The 16,626-nt window shown below is 41.6% G+C and overlaps 1 protein-coding gene across 5 annotated transcripts; it reads left to right on the top strand.

Annotated features, from left to right (window-relative positions):
* Nucleotides 1-4,381: 4,381 nt before the first annotated feature.
* LOC126213055 (uncharacterized) lies at nucleotides 4,382-15,687 on the top strand. 5 transcript variants are annotated; one of them, XM_049940629.1, is made up of 8 exons: nucleotides 4,382-4,532; nucleotides 7,124-7,217; nucleotides 9,391-9,542; nucleotides 9,646-9,792; nucleotides 9,913-11,534; nucleotides 11,571-12,659; nucleotides 12,765-12,890; nucleotides 12,987-15,687. In XM_049940629.1, the coding sequence occupies exons 5-6, from the start codon at nucleotides 10,302-10,304 to the stop codon at nucleotides 11,811-11,813; spliced, it is 1,476 nt and encodes a 491-aa protein (XP_049796586.1). In that variant the 5' UTR covers nucleotides 4,382-4,532; nucleotides 7,124-7,217; nucleotides 9,391-9,542; nucleotides 9,646-9,792; nucleotides 9,913-10,301; the 3' UTR covers nucleotides 11,814-12,659; nucleotides 12,765-12,890; nucleotides 12,987-15,687. The 5 variants fall into 4 exon arrangements, with proteins under 5 accessions (XP_049796586.1, XP_049796588.1, XP_049796584.1 ...); XM_049940631.1 differs by having other exon boundaries at nucleotides 9,913-10,033; nucleotides 10,518-12,659; XM_049940627.1 differs by having other exon boundaries at nucleotides 9,913-12,659.
* Nucleotides 15,688-16,626: the final 939 nt, after the last annotated feature.

The following is a 16,626-nucleotide window of genomic DNA, read 5'->3' on the forward strand; positions in this document are numbered from 1 at the left end:
CGGAGGAAGTGTGCTTGCCTACAATGCGGGCAGGTGGGGGCCTCGCGGCACTCGGCTGTTGGGTGTGTGTTATAGCGCAGACACCTCTGGCAGCGCAGGGATTGAGGAGGGGAATGGGAGGGGTCGACCTTGTAGCGCTGGTTGAAGAGGAGGGCACCCTCCATCAGGAGATGGTCAATGGAGGGGGCGTCCTCGGAGAAAACCCGCATAAGGCGGGTGGGGCTGGCCGAGTTGAAAATGCAGCGGACGGCCCGCACCTCCATTGTGGGATGCGCCTTGAGCTCCACCAACACCTCCTCCTCCGTGATCGTCGGGCTAAGCCGAGTGATCATGGCGGTGAGGGTCGGCGGGCGACGAGGGGGTTGGGGTTGGTGGGTAGGAGACGGAGAAGGAGCAGGGGTGACGGAGGCGTTGGGGCCAAAACGGGTGATGGGGAGGTGGGAGAGGATGTCAGTATGGATGGTTGGGCTGGGAGAGGAGATGAGAATGGAATCCCGTCTGGGAGTGAGGAGAGAGATGGGGGACCAGGGAAGTGTTGGCGGAGGAGGAGGGAGAGATTGTGGGTCTCGAGAAGGGAAGGATTGGGACGGGAGAGGAGGTATTTGTATAAAGAGGGGGGGAGGAGGAGGAGGAGGAAGAGGAGGAGGCGGAGGAGGAGGGAACAGGGCCTGGTGGGGAGACATCAATGGCATCCTGGGGGGGGGGGGGGAAGGAAGATTGGTTCAAATGGTTCAAATGGCTCTGAGCACTATGGGACTTAACATCTATGGTCATCAGTCCCCTAGAACTTAGAACTACTTAAACCTAACTAACCCAAAGACATCACACACATCCATGCCCGAGGCACGATTCGAACCTGCGACCGCAGCGAAGGAAGATTGGGCGGGGCCTTTTTGAGAGCGGAGGAAGTGGAGGTGCCACTAGGGCATTTAACGGCGGCAGAAGGGTGGGTGGTGATATGAGGGACGGGAGCTATAGGGAGGTGACGGGAAGGGGCAGGTCCCGGTGGTGACGCAGCAGTCGGTGCTGGAGATGGTGACAGTGAAGGCGACGGCGACAGTGGTGGCAGTGATGGCGAGGGCGATGGGGATAGTTGGGCATGGGCAGTGGCCCGACGGGCCACCACCTTAGTTGGAGCTGCAGTGACTGGCCGAGGGATTGGGGGGAAAGGATCAGAGGGAGAGGATCGGGAGGAAGAAGCTGGAAAGGGGGCGACAAAGAGCGAGGGCGAAGGGAGAGTGAGAAGAGGCGGGATGGAAAGAAGGGGGTGTGACTGGGTATACCATTTTATGGTGGTGTTGGTGGCGGAGGGGGAAGTATAAACTATGGCTGTGGTGGTAGTGGTGGTGGGGGCTGACATGATGACAGGGAGAAACAAAAACGCACAGGACGAAAAAGAAAGGACAAGAACTGGGGACAGATGAAGACGAAGACTGATGAAGATGAAGACGGAGGAAGATGAAGACAGAGGAAGATGGACGAAGACCAGAGTCCCACGCTGCTGGCGCTGGCACTGACGGCGACGGTGACGGCGACGACGGGTGGCAGGAACGCCGCAGCTGCTGCTGCTGCTGCCACGGACGGGGCCGGAGCTGCTGCTGCTGCCGCTCCTGGGCTGGCTGGCTGGCTGGCTGGCTGGCTGGACCGCCGCCGCCGCTGCAGCTGCTGCAGGAGGACTGACTGGCTGCTGCCGGCTGGTCCGTTGCTGCTGGCCGGGACCAGGACCGGGACCGGGACCGCTGCTGCTGCTGCTGCTGCTCGGCTGGCTGGTTGGCTGGCTGGCTGGCTGGCACCTGAAAAACCTAGCACTTCGATTTGTGCAGGAATGGCACAATCAAAGGGCGGTAACCTTGCGGAGTACCGCCGGAGATGGATTACGGCTTTTTTTTTTTTTTTTTTTTCTTTATTGTAATTTTAATCACCTATACAGGCGGGCTGTCAGCAGCATATTACGCTGCTCTTCAGCCTTAAGTGGAACCATAACATGACATAGAGGTGATACAGACAATATAAAAAACGGCGGGCAAAAAATGGAGAATACAAAAAAACAATAAACATGAAGCTGTTCACGCTGGACGATAAAAACACTAACACTTGTTGACACGGAGCACAAAACACGGAGGACGGTGACGGCACATTTGAACAGTGAAGTTATAACTGCGAAAGAATGCGAAACACAAAACGAAGCACACACACGAGACACTGATGGCGATGATCTCCGGCGCGCGAATGTTCACTATGCGTGTGCGAGTCCGGGGACCTGCCAAGAGAGGAGGAGGAGGAAGGGGAGTGGGAGAGCGAGAGTGGAGAGCAGAGATGCCACGGGCAGGTGAGATAGGGGGGGAGGGAGGAAGGGGGAGGGGAAGCCCGGGGGAAGACGGGTGGAGGGAGGGGACGGGGGAAAAGGAAAGAGAAGGGAAGGGAAGAGAAGGGAGGAAGGGTGCCTAGACACCGGAAGTGGGGGGTGGGGCAGGGTCAAAGTTGATAGGAGGGGTAGATGGAGGGGAGGAGGACAACATCAGGGAGGGGGAGCTGGCGGAAGCCACCTTGGGAGAGGGTAAGGAGGGTGGAGAGATGGAGACCAGGTGGGACGTGGGAATACAGGCGCGGCAGCGGACGGGGGTGAGAGAGGATCGGGGAGATGAGCGAGTGAGGAGGATCGAGTTTACGGGAGGTGTACAGGATCTGTATCCTTTCAAGGAAAAGATGGAAGTGGGGCAAGGGGATGAGATCGTACAGGATCCGCGTAGGAGAGGGGAGACGGATGCGATAAGCGAGGCGGAGAGCATGGTGTTCATGGATTTGGAGGGGTTTATAAAAAGAAGGGGGGGCGGAGATCCAAGCCGGATGGGCATAACAAAGGATAGGGTGGATGAGGTATTTATAGGTGTGGAGGATGGTGGAGGGGTCCAGACCCCACGTACGGCCGGAGAGGAGCTTGAGGAGACTGAGTTGGGAGCGTGCCTTGGCTTGGATTGTCCGGAGGTGGGGAGTCCAGGAGAGGCGATGGTCGAGGGTGACGCCAAGGTACTTAAGGGTGGGAGTGAGGGCGATAGGACGGCCATAGATGGTGATGTAGAAATCAAGGAGGCGGAAGGAAGGGGTGGTTTTGCCTACAATGATCGCCTGGGTTTTGGAGGGATTGACCTTGAGCAACCACTGGTTGCACCAAGCGGTGAACTGGTCAAGATGGGATTGGAGAAGGTGTTGGGAGCACTGCAGGGTGGGGGCAAGGGCAAGGAAGGCGGTGTCATCGGCAAACTGGAGAAGGTGGACGGGGGGTGACGGCGGCGGCATGTCCGCCGTGTACAAAAGGTACAGAAGGGGGGAGAGGACGGAGCCTTGGGGCACACCGGCGGAGGGGAAAAAGGTGTAGGAATCTCTGTTATGGATGGTGACATAGGAAGGACAGCGGGAGAGAAAGGAGCCGATCAGACGGACGTAGTTAATGGGAAGGGCGAAGGTTTGGAGCTTGAAGAGGAGACCGGAATGCCATACGCGGTCATAGGCACGTTCAAGGTCCAGAGAAAGGAAGATTGCGGAGCGACGGGAATTAAGCTGGTCGGAAAGGAGATGAGTGAGGTGAAGGAGAAGGTCGTCGGAAGAGAAGGACGGCCGAAAGCCACACTGGGTAACGGGAAGGAGGCGGTGCTGGCGGAGATGCTGTTGGATGCGTCGGGTGAGGATAGATTCCAGGACCTTGCTGAAGACCGATGTAAGGCTGATGGGACGGTAGGAGGAGACGGCGGACGGCGGTTTGCCGGGTTTAAGGAACATGAGGATACGGGAGGTTTTCCACAGGTCAGGGTAGTAACCGGTGGACAGGACTACAATGTAGAACCTGGCCAGGGCGGAGAGGAAAGAGACAGGAGCTTCACGAAGGTGACACGATCATGACCAGGAGCGGTGTTGCGTTTTGTGCGGAGGGTAGCAATGAGATCCTGCGTAGTGATAGGGGCATTGAGTTCCGTGTGTGCAATGTTGGATTATGTCTTTCAAGTTCACCTATATTAGTTTTCTGTGCACTTCATTCATCTCGCTGTTCACTTTTTTCTATGAATTTATTTACGCATGACCGAGTGGACAGACAAACAGAAAAAGTGGATTGCTGGTGACACCGCGATCGACGCAACTTGATCTAAACATTTCGCCTTCTGAAAATGATGTTTCTACAGCAAGCAATTCTGCCACAGCAGAATTACTTTGACGCTCCTGATCAACAGGCGTCTAAAGGGAAGCCTAACAGACACATCATTGTGGTCCAAAACCACTCGGAAGTGACGTCAAAATGACGTATACACAAACGCGCTGCACACTTGTCGACTGATCGAGATCTGTGGTCGAATCTAGTTAGCGGGAAAAGCGTCTGCTTTGTTCTTCACTGTCATACTGACCGTGTATCTTGAGTGGTTGTGTTTTCGCTATCGAGTGAAATGTCTCAGGTGTATGAAAACATCTTTCGTGACGCTCTGAAAGATTTCAGAGTTTCAGAGGATGGCCTGATTTCAGGCTATTGTAATTCGTTGGAGGAGGTAATAATAATTTTATGTTAGAATTGGCTGGCAAAAATATGCGCATTTAAAGACATTAGGAACTCTAGAAAATAACTTTTTTTCTGCCGCCAGTTAAGATTTCATTTTAATAAATTTTATATGTCGCTTTCCGCTATCGGATTCCAATTTTTATGTGAGTTTTTTATGTATTATGCAGTTTTTTCTTTGTTTTCGTTGTGAGGTGCTGCACTGTTACATTACCTTTACTGTAACATATACACGTGGAATATTGTAATTAATGATCGCTGTTTAGGAAGTTAATGGCAACTTTGTTTCAAAATTCGTCATCTATGTATTACAGTAAGAGAAACTGAACATTGCAGCAGCTCAAGCGCAAACGTCGTCTCGAGTAAATGGCATAATTTAGAAGACACACACATGAAAATGGGACTCAGGGCCTGGGAACAGTCATGCAAAAGGAAAATAAAAAGCAGTATATTTGCAGCTAATGTCATTGCCAGAGCGTGGGCTCTGCATTCCACATAAAAGTAGCCTTCATTTTCCCAGGAATTTTACGTAGTTCTTTCTAATTGCAGTATCAGCTCCTGTGCATAATTGCACAAATCCATTACTTCTGTTTTTTGTGCTGGCACTGAGCTGAATTTCATTGAGGTACTGAATTCAGAGATTAGCTAGAAAACTGTCTATGCAGGGATATGGAGCTGTGTAATTCAAATGACTGTAAGATCCTTAGTTTCTCACCAAAGTTTCAGCAAGGTCAGTGACATCAACTATGAAACAACTTTTTTCATAAATAGCACTGTAATGAATGCCATTTTATGCAAATGTTGCAACATGACCATGTTTGGCCTCCCTACTGAATTCTGAGCAAAGGTGTATTGTTGATGGATGCTGAGTGAGAGCTTTATGTTCAGGATACCATTGCTCAGTAATAACTGTCCGCTTAATTAATACATGTTACGATGTTTCAATTATTACCATTGCTTAGGTGGCTGCTTAAGTATGTGTGGATAATGGAACTCTATTGGGATTGCTGGATTATATTGGTAGACAGTCTGTCAGGATCTAAAATTTTCTCAGCACCATACTGAAATTTTGATGGTAATGTAAGCTGTTTTAGTCTTTAGAAATGCTCGTTGGTGAATATGGGTCCTCATAAGTTATAGAACGTTATGACACTTTGAAGCCCTCAAAGTTAAACTTCTCTTACAGGTGTTCTTTCACATCTACACTCTTTTCTTATTGCCCTGCTAGATTTTATTTTAATTTCTTCTATTGATCTGGCTTTTACTGGAGATGATGTTGATGGGAGTGAGTTATTAAGTCATTTATTTATTTTTCTTATTTTTTCCTCTCACAACATAGGACTTGGGATGAGGCAAAATTTCTTCTGGAGATATTATCTCAGTTCTTCTGCTGGATAGTGTTGACTTCTCGAGGCGGAGAAATGTTGAGGTCTGCATCTATAAACTTGTCAGGAATACCAATAGTAGAAATAGATGGCAAATTATTTTTAAGTTTGGAGTGTATCAGTCAAATAAGCCTTAAAAGTGCTGTATTATTTCTGTTGGTGATAAGGAGGAATTTTGGCTAACCAGCCCAGATCGTGATTGATTTTGCTCTATTTGTCATTAGATAATTTCCTGTATCATACAATAACTTAAGTAAGACTTCAAGACAAGAAGTCATAGCTTATGGCTTGTATGATGTGGCAGAGTATGCAAAATTATGCTGTTTTTTTTTTTCATATGATGATTATGCAGAATCATAAGTTGTGGTCTTTGAGGGGAGTGTGTCATGTACATAATGGAAGTTTCATGAATTCTGTGAGCAATTCGTTGTATCATGCTCTCTTTCCCAGGTCTTTGTGTCACAGATTTCAATCCCTTTGCAAATTAATGTGCCAAGATGCTTGCAGATTTTGTGATTAAGCTTAATGGATGTTGTATTGAAGTAATGTAGTCAGAGGTCTTCCACTTTTGTTAAGAGTTTGACAGCTGAAAACTGATATTTTTCAATTGTAGGAGAGAAATCTTTTTGTAATTTTTACAAAAACTTTTTCATGGATGTATTAACCAGTTTCAACTTTCATCAGTTGTACTGGATAGTTTTGATTGGTGATTGTCTTATTCTTAGTATATAAAACCTGGAATATGCATAATTATTATGCTTAATGAAGCTTTTGTTGTCGTAAGGCAAGGCGTGCTTGAAATGAGGTTAACTGAAGCACTGATCAGTTAACCCCAAAACTAGGTCATTAAACTTCATGTGCACTTGGAAAATATTTTTCATCATCATAATCACAACTGAAAGAACATTTTATGGTCACAATTTTAACTGAAGTCAACAGTAACATAATTTGTGTTCAGTGAATAACAATGGAATAAAAGCAAAAGAGCAAACAAATGAACTCCCAATTTTGTTAACTCATCCATGGTTAATAACATAACACTTACTTTAGCTGTCAAAAACATCAGATGTGATGAAAGGCTGTGTACATTAAATAACTGAATTTTGTAAAGCCTAAAATTTCCCTCTTCATTCATGATTCCCGGTTAACCTTCAGTGTAGTTACCCTCAGTTTATGCTACTGGTCACTTTATTCTCAGGTGGAAACACTTCTCGATCAGCTGAAAACTGTGGGGTTTTCATACTGCGTGAGAAGTAGTCGTTTTAAAGAGCCATCTTCAGATGTTATGAAAAGTAAGTGAACTGCTGCATTAATTACTTTCTGTGGTTTACCATTTTAGTTCATATATGTATACTTGAAGGAAGAACTTAGTTTGCTGGAATTAGGGATAGTATATATACTGTAAATGGACATTTCTTTCTAAGCTGCACTAACAATTGATGGAATTGACTCTTTTTGTTATTGTTAATAGTTGTTGTGATATGCAAGGCAGAATTGTATTAATTATTTTCCTCTGTGTTGTTGACTTGTTTGTCATTTATCCATTTTCACAGCCATACACTCAGTAATGTTTACACACTTGCATTTGATAATAGGCTGATTAAAATTATTTGTTGGTTGACAATTCCTGTCGGAGCTGGTTTCCTCCAATCAGAGTGCTGAATGCATCAGGTCTCTGTTCGCCATTTCCTGACTGCCACAACAGCTGATCAATCCACTTCCATTTTCTTGTCCGACTTCCTTTCTTGATGTGTTTGAACGCCATGCAATCATTTGCTGCCTTCAACCAGATTGGCCTTAAACAACATTTTAAGACAGTAGGCATAACTACGTATCCTTACAATATCTTTATGGTGCTAGAGCTAGCTTTAGCATTGTAACATAATGTGAAAGGCTGATCTGGTTGAAGGCAGCACATGATCGTTGGGACCAAATAATCTTAAATTAGTGTAATGTAGAGTGGTGGCATAGTGCAACGGATAAGAAACATTCCTGATCCATATAAAGTTGTGGATTTGAGTCTTGACAGATTCTTTGATATTTTTTATACCAAATATATTATCAAAATTACTTCATTATTTTTATTCAGTTAATAGGTTTGGATGCAGTTTTATTTCTAACACTCTGCTGTGTCATTTTCGACATTGTATTTACTTTTTAATTCCTTGTATTTCTTCTTCATATCATTATTTCATTTGAACTCAGCTTGTCACCTTTAACATGTAACTGAATACAAACCAGGACTGCTCATCAGTTGGTAATTTGGTAGTCCATGCAGCTTGTGAGAGGACAGTTTCAGGTGCCATAATTAATGAAAGTAAGAAATTAGTTTGCTTTTAGCACTGAAATACAATTTTTTTTCCCTTGAGTTTGCTTATAGAGAATAGCTTCAGCTAGTTTCCTGCCACATGCTTAGTGTTGGATGTTTCACCATCAAGCCAGGCCAGGCAACAGCATTAGGTGTGAGGCTCTGCTGCGACTGCCCGTGGTCAGTGTATTAATTGTTGTGAACAAAGTATGATTAACAGTTCTTCTGTAGAATGCTGACAGCCACTTTCTAGAATATATTGCACATCATGTTATGGTTAGGTTATCAAATGAGTTTAAATTCTGGGCTATAAAATGTCGTATCTGCCACTGTTATGCCATTGGTCACTCCAAATCCAGTTGTCAGCAGAGCATGTCATATTCATGTTATTTCATAATGGCCACTTCCAACACTGCACAGAGTTACATGTATACGTCTCCCATCCTTTCATAATCCCAACCTGTGCTCTGCCTCTACTGAGCTAAACCTACTTTTTTTAACATGAAAATTAAATTGAACAGCACTTGCTGAGTGACGTGCTCTGTTTGTTGCCTATAATACAGCAGCAGCTGGTGTGCTAACACTTTAGCAACAAGTGACAGATGCCAACTAACAAATAATTTTAATGAATCTATACTGCTGTGTTCATGTTGAAATGGTTTCTATGGTTTTCGATAATTGTGGTGTTGATATGTAAAACAGTAGTCAGCTCATTGCACCTATTGACAGGCATGTTTAGCTTTATTGTCTTCAGAGTTAAGTTTATTTTTTGTAATTGCACATTTATAGTAATTACATTTTTCTACATAAGTGTTCTTCACATCTCCTTTGTTTACAAAGAATATTAATTCCACATTTATTGGAACCACAATAAAGCACTTCAGTTGCCCGAAATCAGTATGGTATCCTCATTGCACATGGCAGACAGTTCCATTTCTTTGCTAGATACAATAGGTGTGACATCCTGTAAAATTTTGCTCCAGTACTATGTAAAGTAGATAGACAATCTGCTTCCATCAGTTCAGAACTTTGACAATACCTGTCAAATGAATGAAATGTTTTCTCACATTGTATTTAGTTAATTAACAATAACATATGTGAATTATTTAACAATAACAATGTTTTTTTGTCTGTGAGAAATATATTAACTGTTCCAGGTAAAACAAAGCATTTCTTCAAGCAAATGCAGGGACATGTCCCTATCCCCTTTTTTGGTTGTGCATTTGCAGTGGAGAGTGTGTGGTCGAGGCACTGTGTTTTGGGGCCAAAATACTATAAAAGTAAAGAGTCTAGTGTACCTGAGCACTTGGTAATATCATGCTGTGTTAAGATATACTTACTTTCCATAAAACAAGTTTGTTACAGGGAAAGTTTATTAAATAAATTTTATAGTAGTTCTTTACCCTCTTTAGGAAGACCATGTGACTCCTCGTAAGAGACTGAGGATCATGGATACTAGAAAATCCAACTGCCCAGCAACTTTAAATATGAAGTGTATAAGGGTGTATCCTGATTACAGTATGCACTCAGCAACTGAACACAGGGATACCAAGGCAAAAGTAAGTATCCAGTTTGGGTTCTGCTTGGAGAAAATTTTACATGATCAGTTGACGGTATACTTTAAAATCTGTTGTTTTTAATGCTCTTAATTAAATAATTGATACATTTTTGTCTTACAGGTTCTTGCAAGTCTACAGAAAGATTTGGCATTGCCATGCCCGCCTAAGAGCTATCTACATTATTATTTGACTGCTTCCCCAGCAAGTGCACACACACATGCTACTGAAAGTGTTGAAGCAAGTGGGTACATGCATCCTTCACTTGTAAAGGAAATCAAAAACTTAGTACTCAGTGGCATGACATCTCTCAAAGTCATTAAGTTGGCTCTAGACAGATTTGTTGAAATCAATTTCACTGGGACACACATACCAGGTCAAATGAATACTACCTTTTACCCCACAGAGAAAACTATTTACAGTCACATTTATCGGACCCTTTATGGTACAAATAAAGTATTGTTTGACGAGACTAGACTGCAGAATCAGGTTACAAAGACTCGAGCAATCACATGATTTATTATAGACATTGTACGGGAGCCAATGGAGAAGTGAAACCATTACTTTTTTGCTATCAGAGCAGTTGGCAGAGAGATCTTTTGAAGAAGTATGGGGGTAGTTGTTTGTTAGATGCAACATACAAAACAACAACATATGATATTCCTTTATTTTTTATAGCTGTGAAGAGTAATGTGGGCTATTTGGTTGTCGGTTTTTTTTTCATTCAGATTGAAAATGCAAGATCCATTCATGAAGCACTAGACATTTTCAAGGACTGGAACAAGGATTGGAATCCCCTCTATTGGGTTACTGATTTCTCGGAGTCAGAGATAAATGCAATTGAGCAAGCATTCCCTCAGACAAAAGTTTACTTGTGCCTTTTCCATCGAAAACAGGCATGGGGAAGATGGTTGAAAAAAAAGGATAATCTACGTGTACCAAATGACATGAAGACATTTCTGGATATGTGGCAAGAAATTTCAGAATCACCAACAGAGAGAGAATTTAGAGATCGCGTAGCAGAGTTGCGAACGCATGAGGTTTCTCGGAGAAACGAGCGTGCATGGCCATACTTTCAACAGCAATGGCTAACGGTATGTGAAAGATGGGTGAAAGCGTATGAGGACAAGGGCAGATTTGCAACTATTGACACTACAAATGGAGTTGAAGCCATGAACAAGATTGTAAAACATTTTTTCCTAAAACACAATTCAGACAGGACTTTAACTGGGGTTACTAAGGTTATAATAAACCAGTTTCTTCCAAACCTAATTAGAAAGTACTGTCTGCAGAATTCTGCCATCAAAGCTTATAACAAAGATGTTCCACTGTTTTTGCATAAAAAAACAAACAAGTTTGCGAAACATGTCATGCAGCGATATGCATCAGCAAAAGTTGAGTTAACTGCAAGATCAGTGAGTAGGAGATCGGATGGTTCGTTTTGTGTGGAGAGTGCAAAGTCCAAAAACTGTAATTATGTTGTAAACTTTGATATACCAGATTGCACATGTGAAGATTTTCGGAGATATAAATACCCATGCAAGCATTTCTGTGCAATCTTTATTTTTTACCCAGAGTGGGGTTTTGATAAAATGCCAGAAAGTTATAAGACTAGTCCATTAATCTGTCTTGATGAAATGTATGGGGTGGGCTTTAGAAGTGGCTCTTCAGTAATTTCAAATGAAGGCAGTAGTAGTGACGAAGCTGTTGAGGAGGCAGTTGAAGCAGCTGAGGAGGCTGTCAAGGTTGAGGAGGCTGTCGAGGTTGAGGAGGCTGTCGAGGTTGAGGAGGCTGTCGAGGCAGCAAATACAGATGGTGTTGTTCAAACCCAGAATATTCCTTTGCAGCAGTTTGAAGCAAGGGAGCTGTGTAAACAGATTTATAATCTCACATACAACTGCAGCAACAGCGAAACATTACAAAAAGTACTTGAATCACTGAGCAACTGTGTGCAAGATTTGCAATTATCAAATCCTGAAGTTGGTGGTCTCCCATTGGCAGTGCCATCAACTTCCAAACAATAGCGAAGAACGATGCCAAAAGCCTTACAAGATCTGTCTTAAACACATTATAACTTCCCATTTGAAGGGTAAGAAATGACGGTTTATTTGAATTTTAGATAGCTCTTTGTCTATGTAAAATACAAATAAGCTCCGTCATTTCTGATCCTCGAGATGGAATGCTATGAGGTCTTTATGTTGGTCTCTGCTTTTAAACTTTGTTGCACATTTGAATTTCGAAGTAGCAGTAGATAAAATATTATAAAAAGGATAGTTGCTACATTTGTGTGTGTGTTTGTGAGTGAGCGAGTGTGCGCGCGCGCTTTTGAAAAGGCCCTTGTTGCCCGAAAGATAAGTCCGACAGTCTTTTTGTTGTGCCTTTCTGTGACTCAGCATCTTCACCATTTGGTAAGCAGCAACAACTATCCTTTTCATAATATTGTTACATTCCATCCTGGATTTTTTGTTGTTCATCAGAGAAAAGATTTTTCTGAGGAATTAAACTAGATGGTAGTGTAGAACTTGCAAACTTTTTAAAATATGAAGTAAAAGATTTTAACTTTAAATTAGTTTAATTCAAATATGGGACAATGTTGAGAATTGAAAAGGTGGAAAAAATAAATAAGATATATCTTAGTGGCATTGAGATGTCGTATGACTGATGGAGGAAAGATTTTGCATTTCTTTTTCCAAGTAAGAATGCACTTGCTCTCACTTGCTTCAGTACATGTCTAGTGATTCACATGAAACAGAGAAAAAGATAGACTGCCCTGTTAATGAACATGAGATTGCCCAGTATCACTCTGACAGAAGAGTATGGTGTTTCCTTGATATGGTATCTGGTCAGCAATGTCATTGGGACCAAATGAAGTAAGTATTGACTTTTTTTATTTGCTTTGGAAGCTTAATGTGTATCAGTTACCTACATATTGGATATCTACCACCTTGGTTCTAATGTTCTTAATAACTTTGCAGAGCTACTGCAGATACCACACAGAAGCAATTACTGTTACTGGAATACCAGTAATGTTTATTAAATTCAGTTGTAAAGTAGTTCTGGGCATTGCAGCTGGTGAGCAATGTCATTGGGCACCAAAAGAAGTGAGTACTAAATTTTGGAATTGTGCTTTGAAAACATGTGTATCAGTTGTCTTCATGTTGCATAACTCAATTACTTGTTGTTAATTTATTTGTTAGGTTCAGTTATGATGGATTTCTGGCCTTCAGTCCATGGGAAAATTCACACCAGATTGCATCAAGACTGTTATATTCCAAGGATATCTTGGAAGATTGATAGTATTCCTGAACGAAAACAATCCATATAGTATTTCACGTGTGTATCAAATTGCCATTTGTTGTGGCACATAAATGTTTGCAACTTGATTGTAATTTTTGAACAGTTTCTCAACAATCCAAGAATTTCTTGTAATGAGAAGTAGACATTGTTGCTTGGGTAAAGGAAATACAAATCACGGTCAATATAACTACCTTATTAACTTTCCACAGAGAAATATTTTTCACTACTGCTACTTAAAAATTCAAATGTGTGACAAAGTTTGCTTACAGAACTTGGCATAAAGATCTCCCTTATTTATATTTTTTAGGTAGCTCTTATTGTTTGATCCTTCAAATGGAATGCTATGACCTCCATGTGATCTATTCCTTAGTAGTTAATTACACAAATATATGAACATTACAATGAGAGGGGTCTTTATGCCAGGCCCTGTAAAAGTAATGGCATCTTACTTAATATTATTGTTGGGAATTTGATGGCACAGCTGTGGGGAGACCACAAATTTCAGGGTTTGCTAACTGCAAATCTGGCACACAGTTGCTGAGTGATTCAAGTACTTTTCATAATGTTTCACTGTTGATACAGTTGTATGTGAGATTATAAACCTATTTGAACAACACCTTCACTTCAAATTGCTGCAAAGAAATGGTTACGGTATCAGTGTGATGCTCTATATGTGTTTCCTCAACTGTGTCCTCATTGCTACTGTCTTCATGTGAAATTACTGCGGACACACTTCTGAAACCAAACCTGTACATCTTGTGAAGACAGATTAATGGGCTATTCCTGCAGCTTTCTGGTATTTTATCAAAACCCCACTCTGGATAGAAAATAAAGATTGCACAGAAATGCTTGCATGGGTATTTATATATCTCAAAATCTTCACATGCGCAGTTTGGTAGAGCAAAGCTTACAACATAATTAGTCTTTGAACATTGTACTCTCCATACAAAACATTGTCCAAGTTCACATTCATTCACTAATCTTGCAGTTAATTCAACTTTCCCTGGTGCATATCACTGCATGACATGTTTCACAAACTTGCTTTTTTTTAAAAAAAATGAAAAAACAGTGGAACATGTCTGTTATGATTTGATGGCAGAATTCTGCAGACAGTACTTTCTAATTAGGCTTGGAAGAAATTGATTTCTTATATCCCTAGTAGCCCCATTGAAGGTCCCATCTTTGTTCCATTTTAGGAAAAAAAATGTTTACAATCTTGTTCATGGCGTCAACTCCACTTGTAATGTCAATGGTATCAAAATTGCCATTGTCCTCATAAGCTTCCACTCACTTTTCATGTATCAATAGCCACTGCTGTTAAACGTACGGTGATGCATATTTGTTTCTCTGAGAAGCCTCACTATCTCTTCTGTATGATCTGTAAATTCTCTGTTGGTGATTCTGAAATTTCTTGCCACATGCCCAGAAATCTCTTCATGTCATTTGGTATTTATTCAGCCATCTTCCTCAAACCTGTTTGACTGAAAAGGCACAAGTAAACTTTTGTCTGCGGATATGCTTGATCAGTTGTGTTTGTCTCAGATTATAAGAAATCAGTAACCCAGTAGGTGGGATTCCAATCCTTGAAAATGGCTAGTGTTTCATGAATGGATCTCACATTTTCAACTTGAATGAAAAAGAAAACCAAATAATCCACATTACTCTTTACAGCTATAAAAAAAATAAAGGCATATCATGTGTTGTTGTTTTGTATGTTGCATATAACAACTATCCCTGCACTTCTTCAAAAGATCTCTTTGCTAACAGCTCTGACAGAAAAAAGTGATGGTTTCACTCCTCCATTGGCACCTATACCATGTTTGTAATAAATCATGTGATTGCTTTATTCCTTGTGCCACTCGTCAGCATGATTCTGCAATCTAGTCTCGTCAAACAATGCTTTATTTGTACATTACAAGGTCCAATATGTGTGAATATAATTTTTTTCAGTGGGGTAAAATGTAGTATTCATTAGACCTGGTATGTGTGTCCTAGTGAAATTATCAATAAATGTATCTAGAGCCAAATTATTGGCTGTATGATGTCATTCCATCGTGCACCTGAATTTGTATTTCCTTTACAAGCTATTGTTAGGATGTGTGTGTGCTGATTTGCTGGAGAAGCAGAGAGATAGCGTTTCAGCTATCTTTGAGACAGTTAAAGGAGGTGCTTTAGAAATGAGTGTCCTGATTGATATGAAAAACAGTTTTCAAATTTTCTGTACAAACTATAAACAGTTCCTCAGTTGGTGATTGTGGAAGAGATTGCCATAGCCACAGTATTGATCCACTGTCAGGTGGTAAACCTAGGATTTCCTTCCAGTATGAGCCAAGTGAAGTAAAACTGTGGTTGGAGAAATGTTTTATATTCTTAAACTGAGTATTTGTAACCCATTATGGTGGATTGCAGTTCATGTGTCAACACTTAAAAATGTTTAGTTCTTCACTGATGACACTTGATACAATTTCAATTTTTAAGGCTATTCTGTGTCAAGTTAAATTTTGAATGATCCATTTAAGCTTATTTTTTGCTGTGTGGCAGATGGATTTATGTTCATGTAATATTTTTAACGTTGATTGTAGTAAGGTGTAATAATTTGTAAATGCCCAATAAAATAGATTGATATTTATATTTTTTGTTTCTGTATAATAATTCTGTAGCTTGGTGACCTGAGGTGTGTGTGTGTGTGTGTGTGTGTGTGTGTGTAAGATATTATCGTTTCATGGGAAATGTGGCAATAACAGATCAGCAATAGTGTGCAGAATATACCTAATTATCAACACCTGTAAGCAGCTAAAGGTCTGGATTTCAGTATAATTTCATTCTTAGAGAGCTGCAAGATCACCAATGGTATCTGTACAGATACCAGCTTCATATAAATTAGTAAGGTTTTTACTGACTATTATTCACCAAAGCCGACAAAACAGGCTGCATTCAGTAGTAGTACTACATAATGGTGATACTTCAGTACAACTTTGAACCCTTTAAGTGGTTTAGATCAGCAGGAGCAAAGTATATTCTTCAAGGTATGTTTCACATGCAACTAAGAAACCTTTGCCTTGAATGTCGTGTGATTTGCACTCTGCTGCTAAGTTTTCCTTTTAGATTTATTAAATTTCTTAAAGAGGCTTCTGTTACAAACACTAGCAATCCACATAGGTAACGTGTGACTGATATTCCTTACGTATCACAACCTTATTTCAGTTTCACTCTGTTGTTGCTGGTAACTGTTGTGATGGAAGAGTTGATTTGTGCCACATTAAGGAAGATTAAGAAAAAAGTCATTTACAAACTCGTGAAAAGGAGGCAGGGTTCCCCAAAAGTGTAAAGGTTGCCATAAGCAGTCACTTTTGTTGGATTAAGTTATTTCCATATCCTTTCTGGATATTTCAGCCAGCTGCATCCTATTGTAGAGATAGACTAACCAAAAACCTTAGTGTTATATGAACAGAGCAGAAAAAACTTTATTAAATACACAAAGGACTGGTAACTACCTTCATGTATGGACCACTTTCCAAAAAATACACTGTGTCAAGGCAT

The sequence above is a fragment of the Schistocerca nitens genome, chromosome 11 (assembly GCF_023898315.1).
Source record: "Schistocerca nitens isolate TAMUIC-IGC-003100 chromosome 11, iqSchNite1.1, whole genome shotgun sequence".
Classification (NCBI taxonomy): Eukaryota; Metazoa; Arthropoda; class Insecta; order Orthoptera; family Acrididae; genus Schistocerca; species Schistocerca nitens.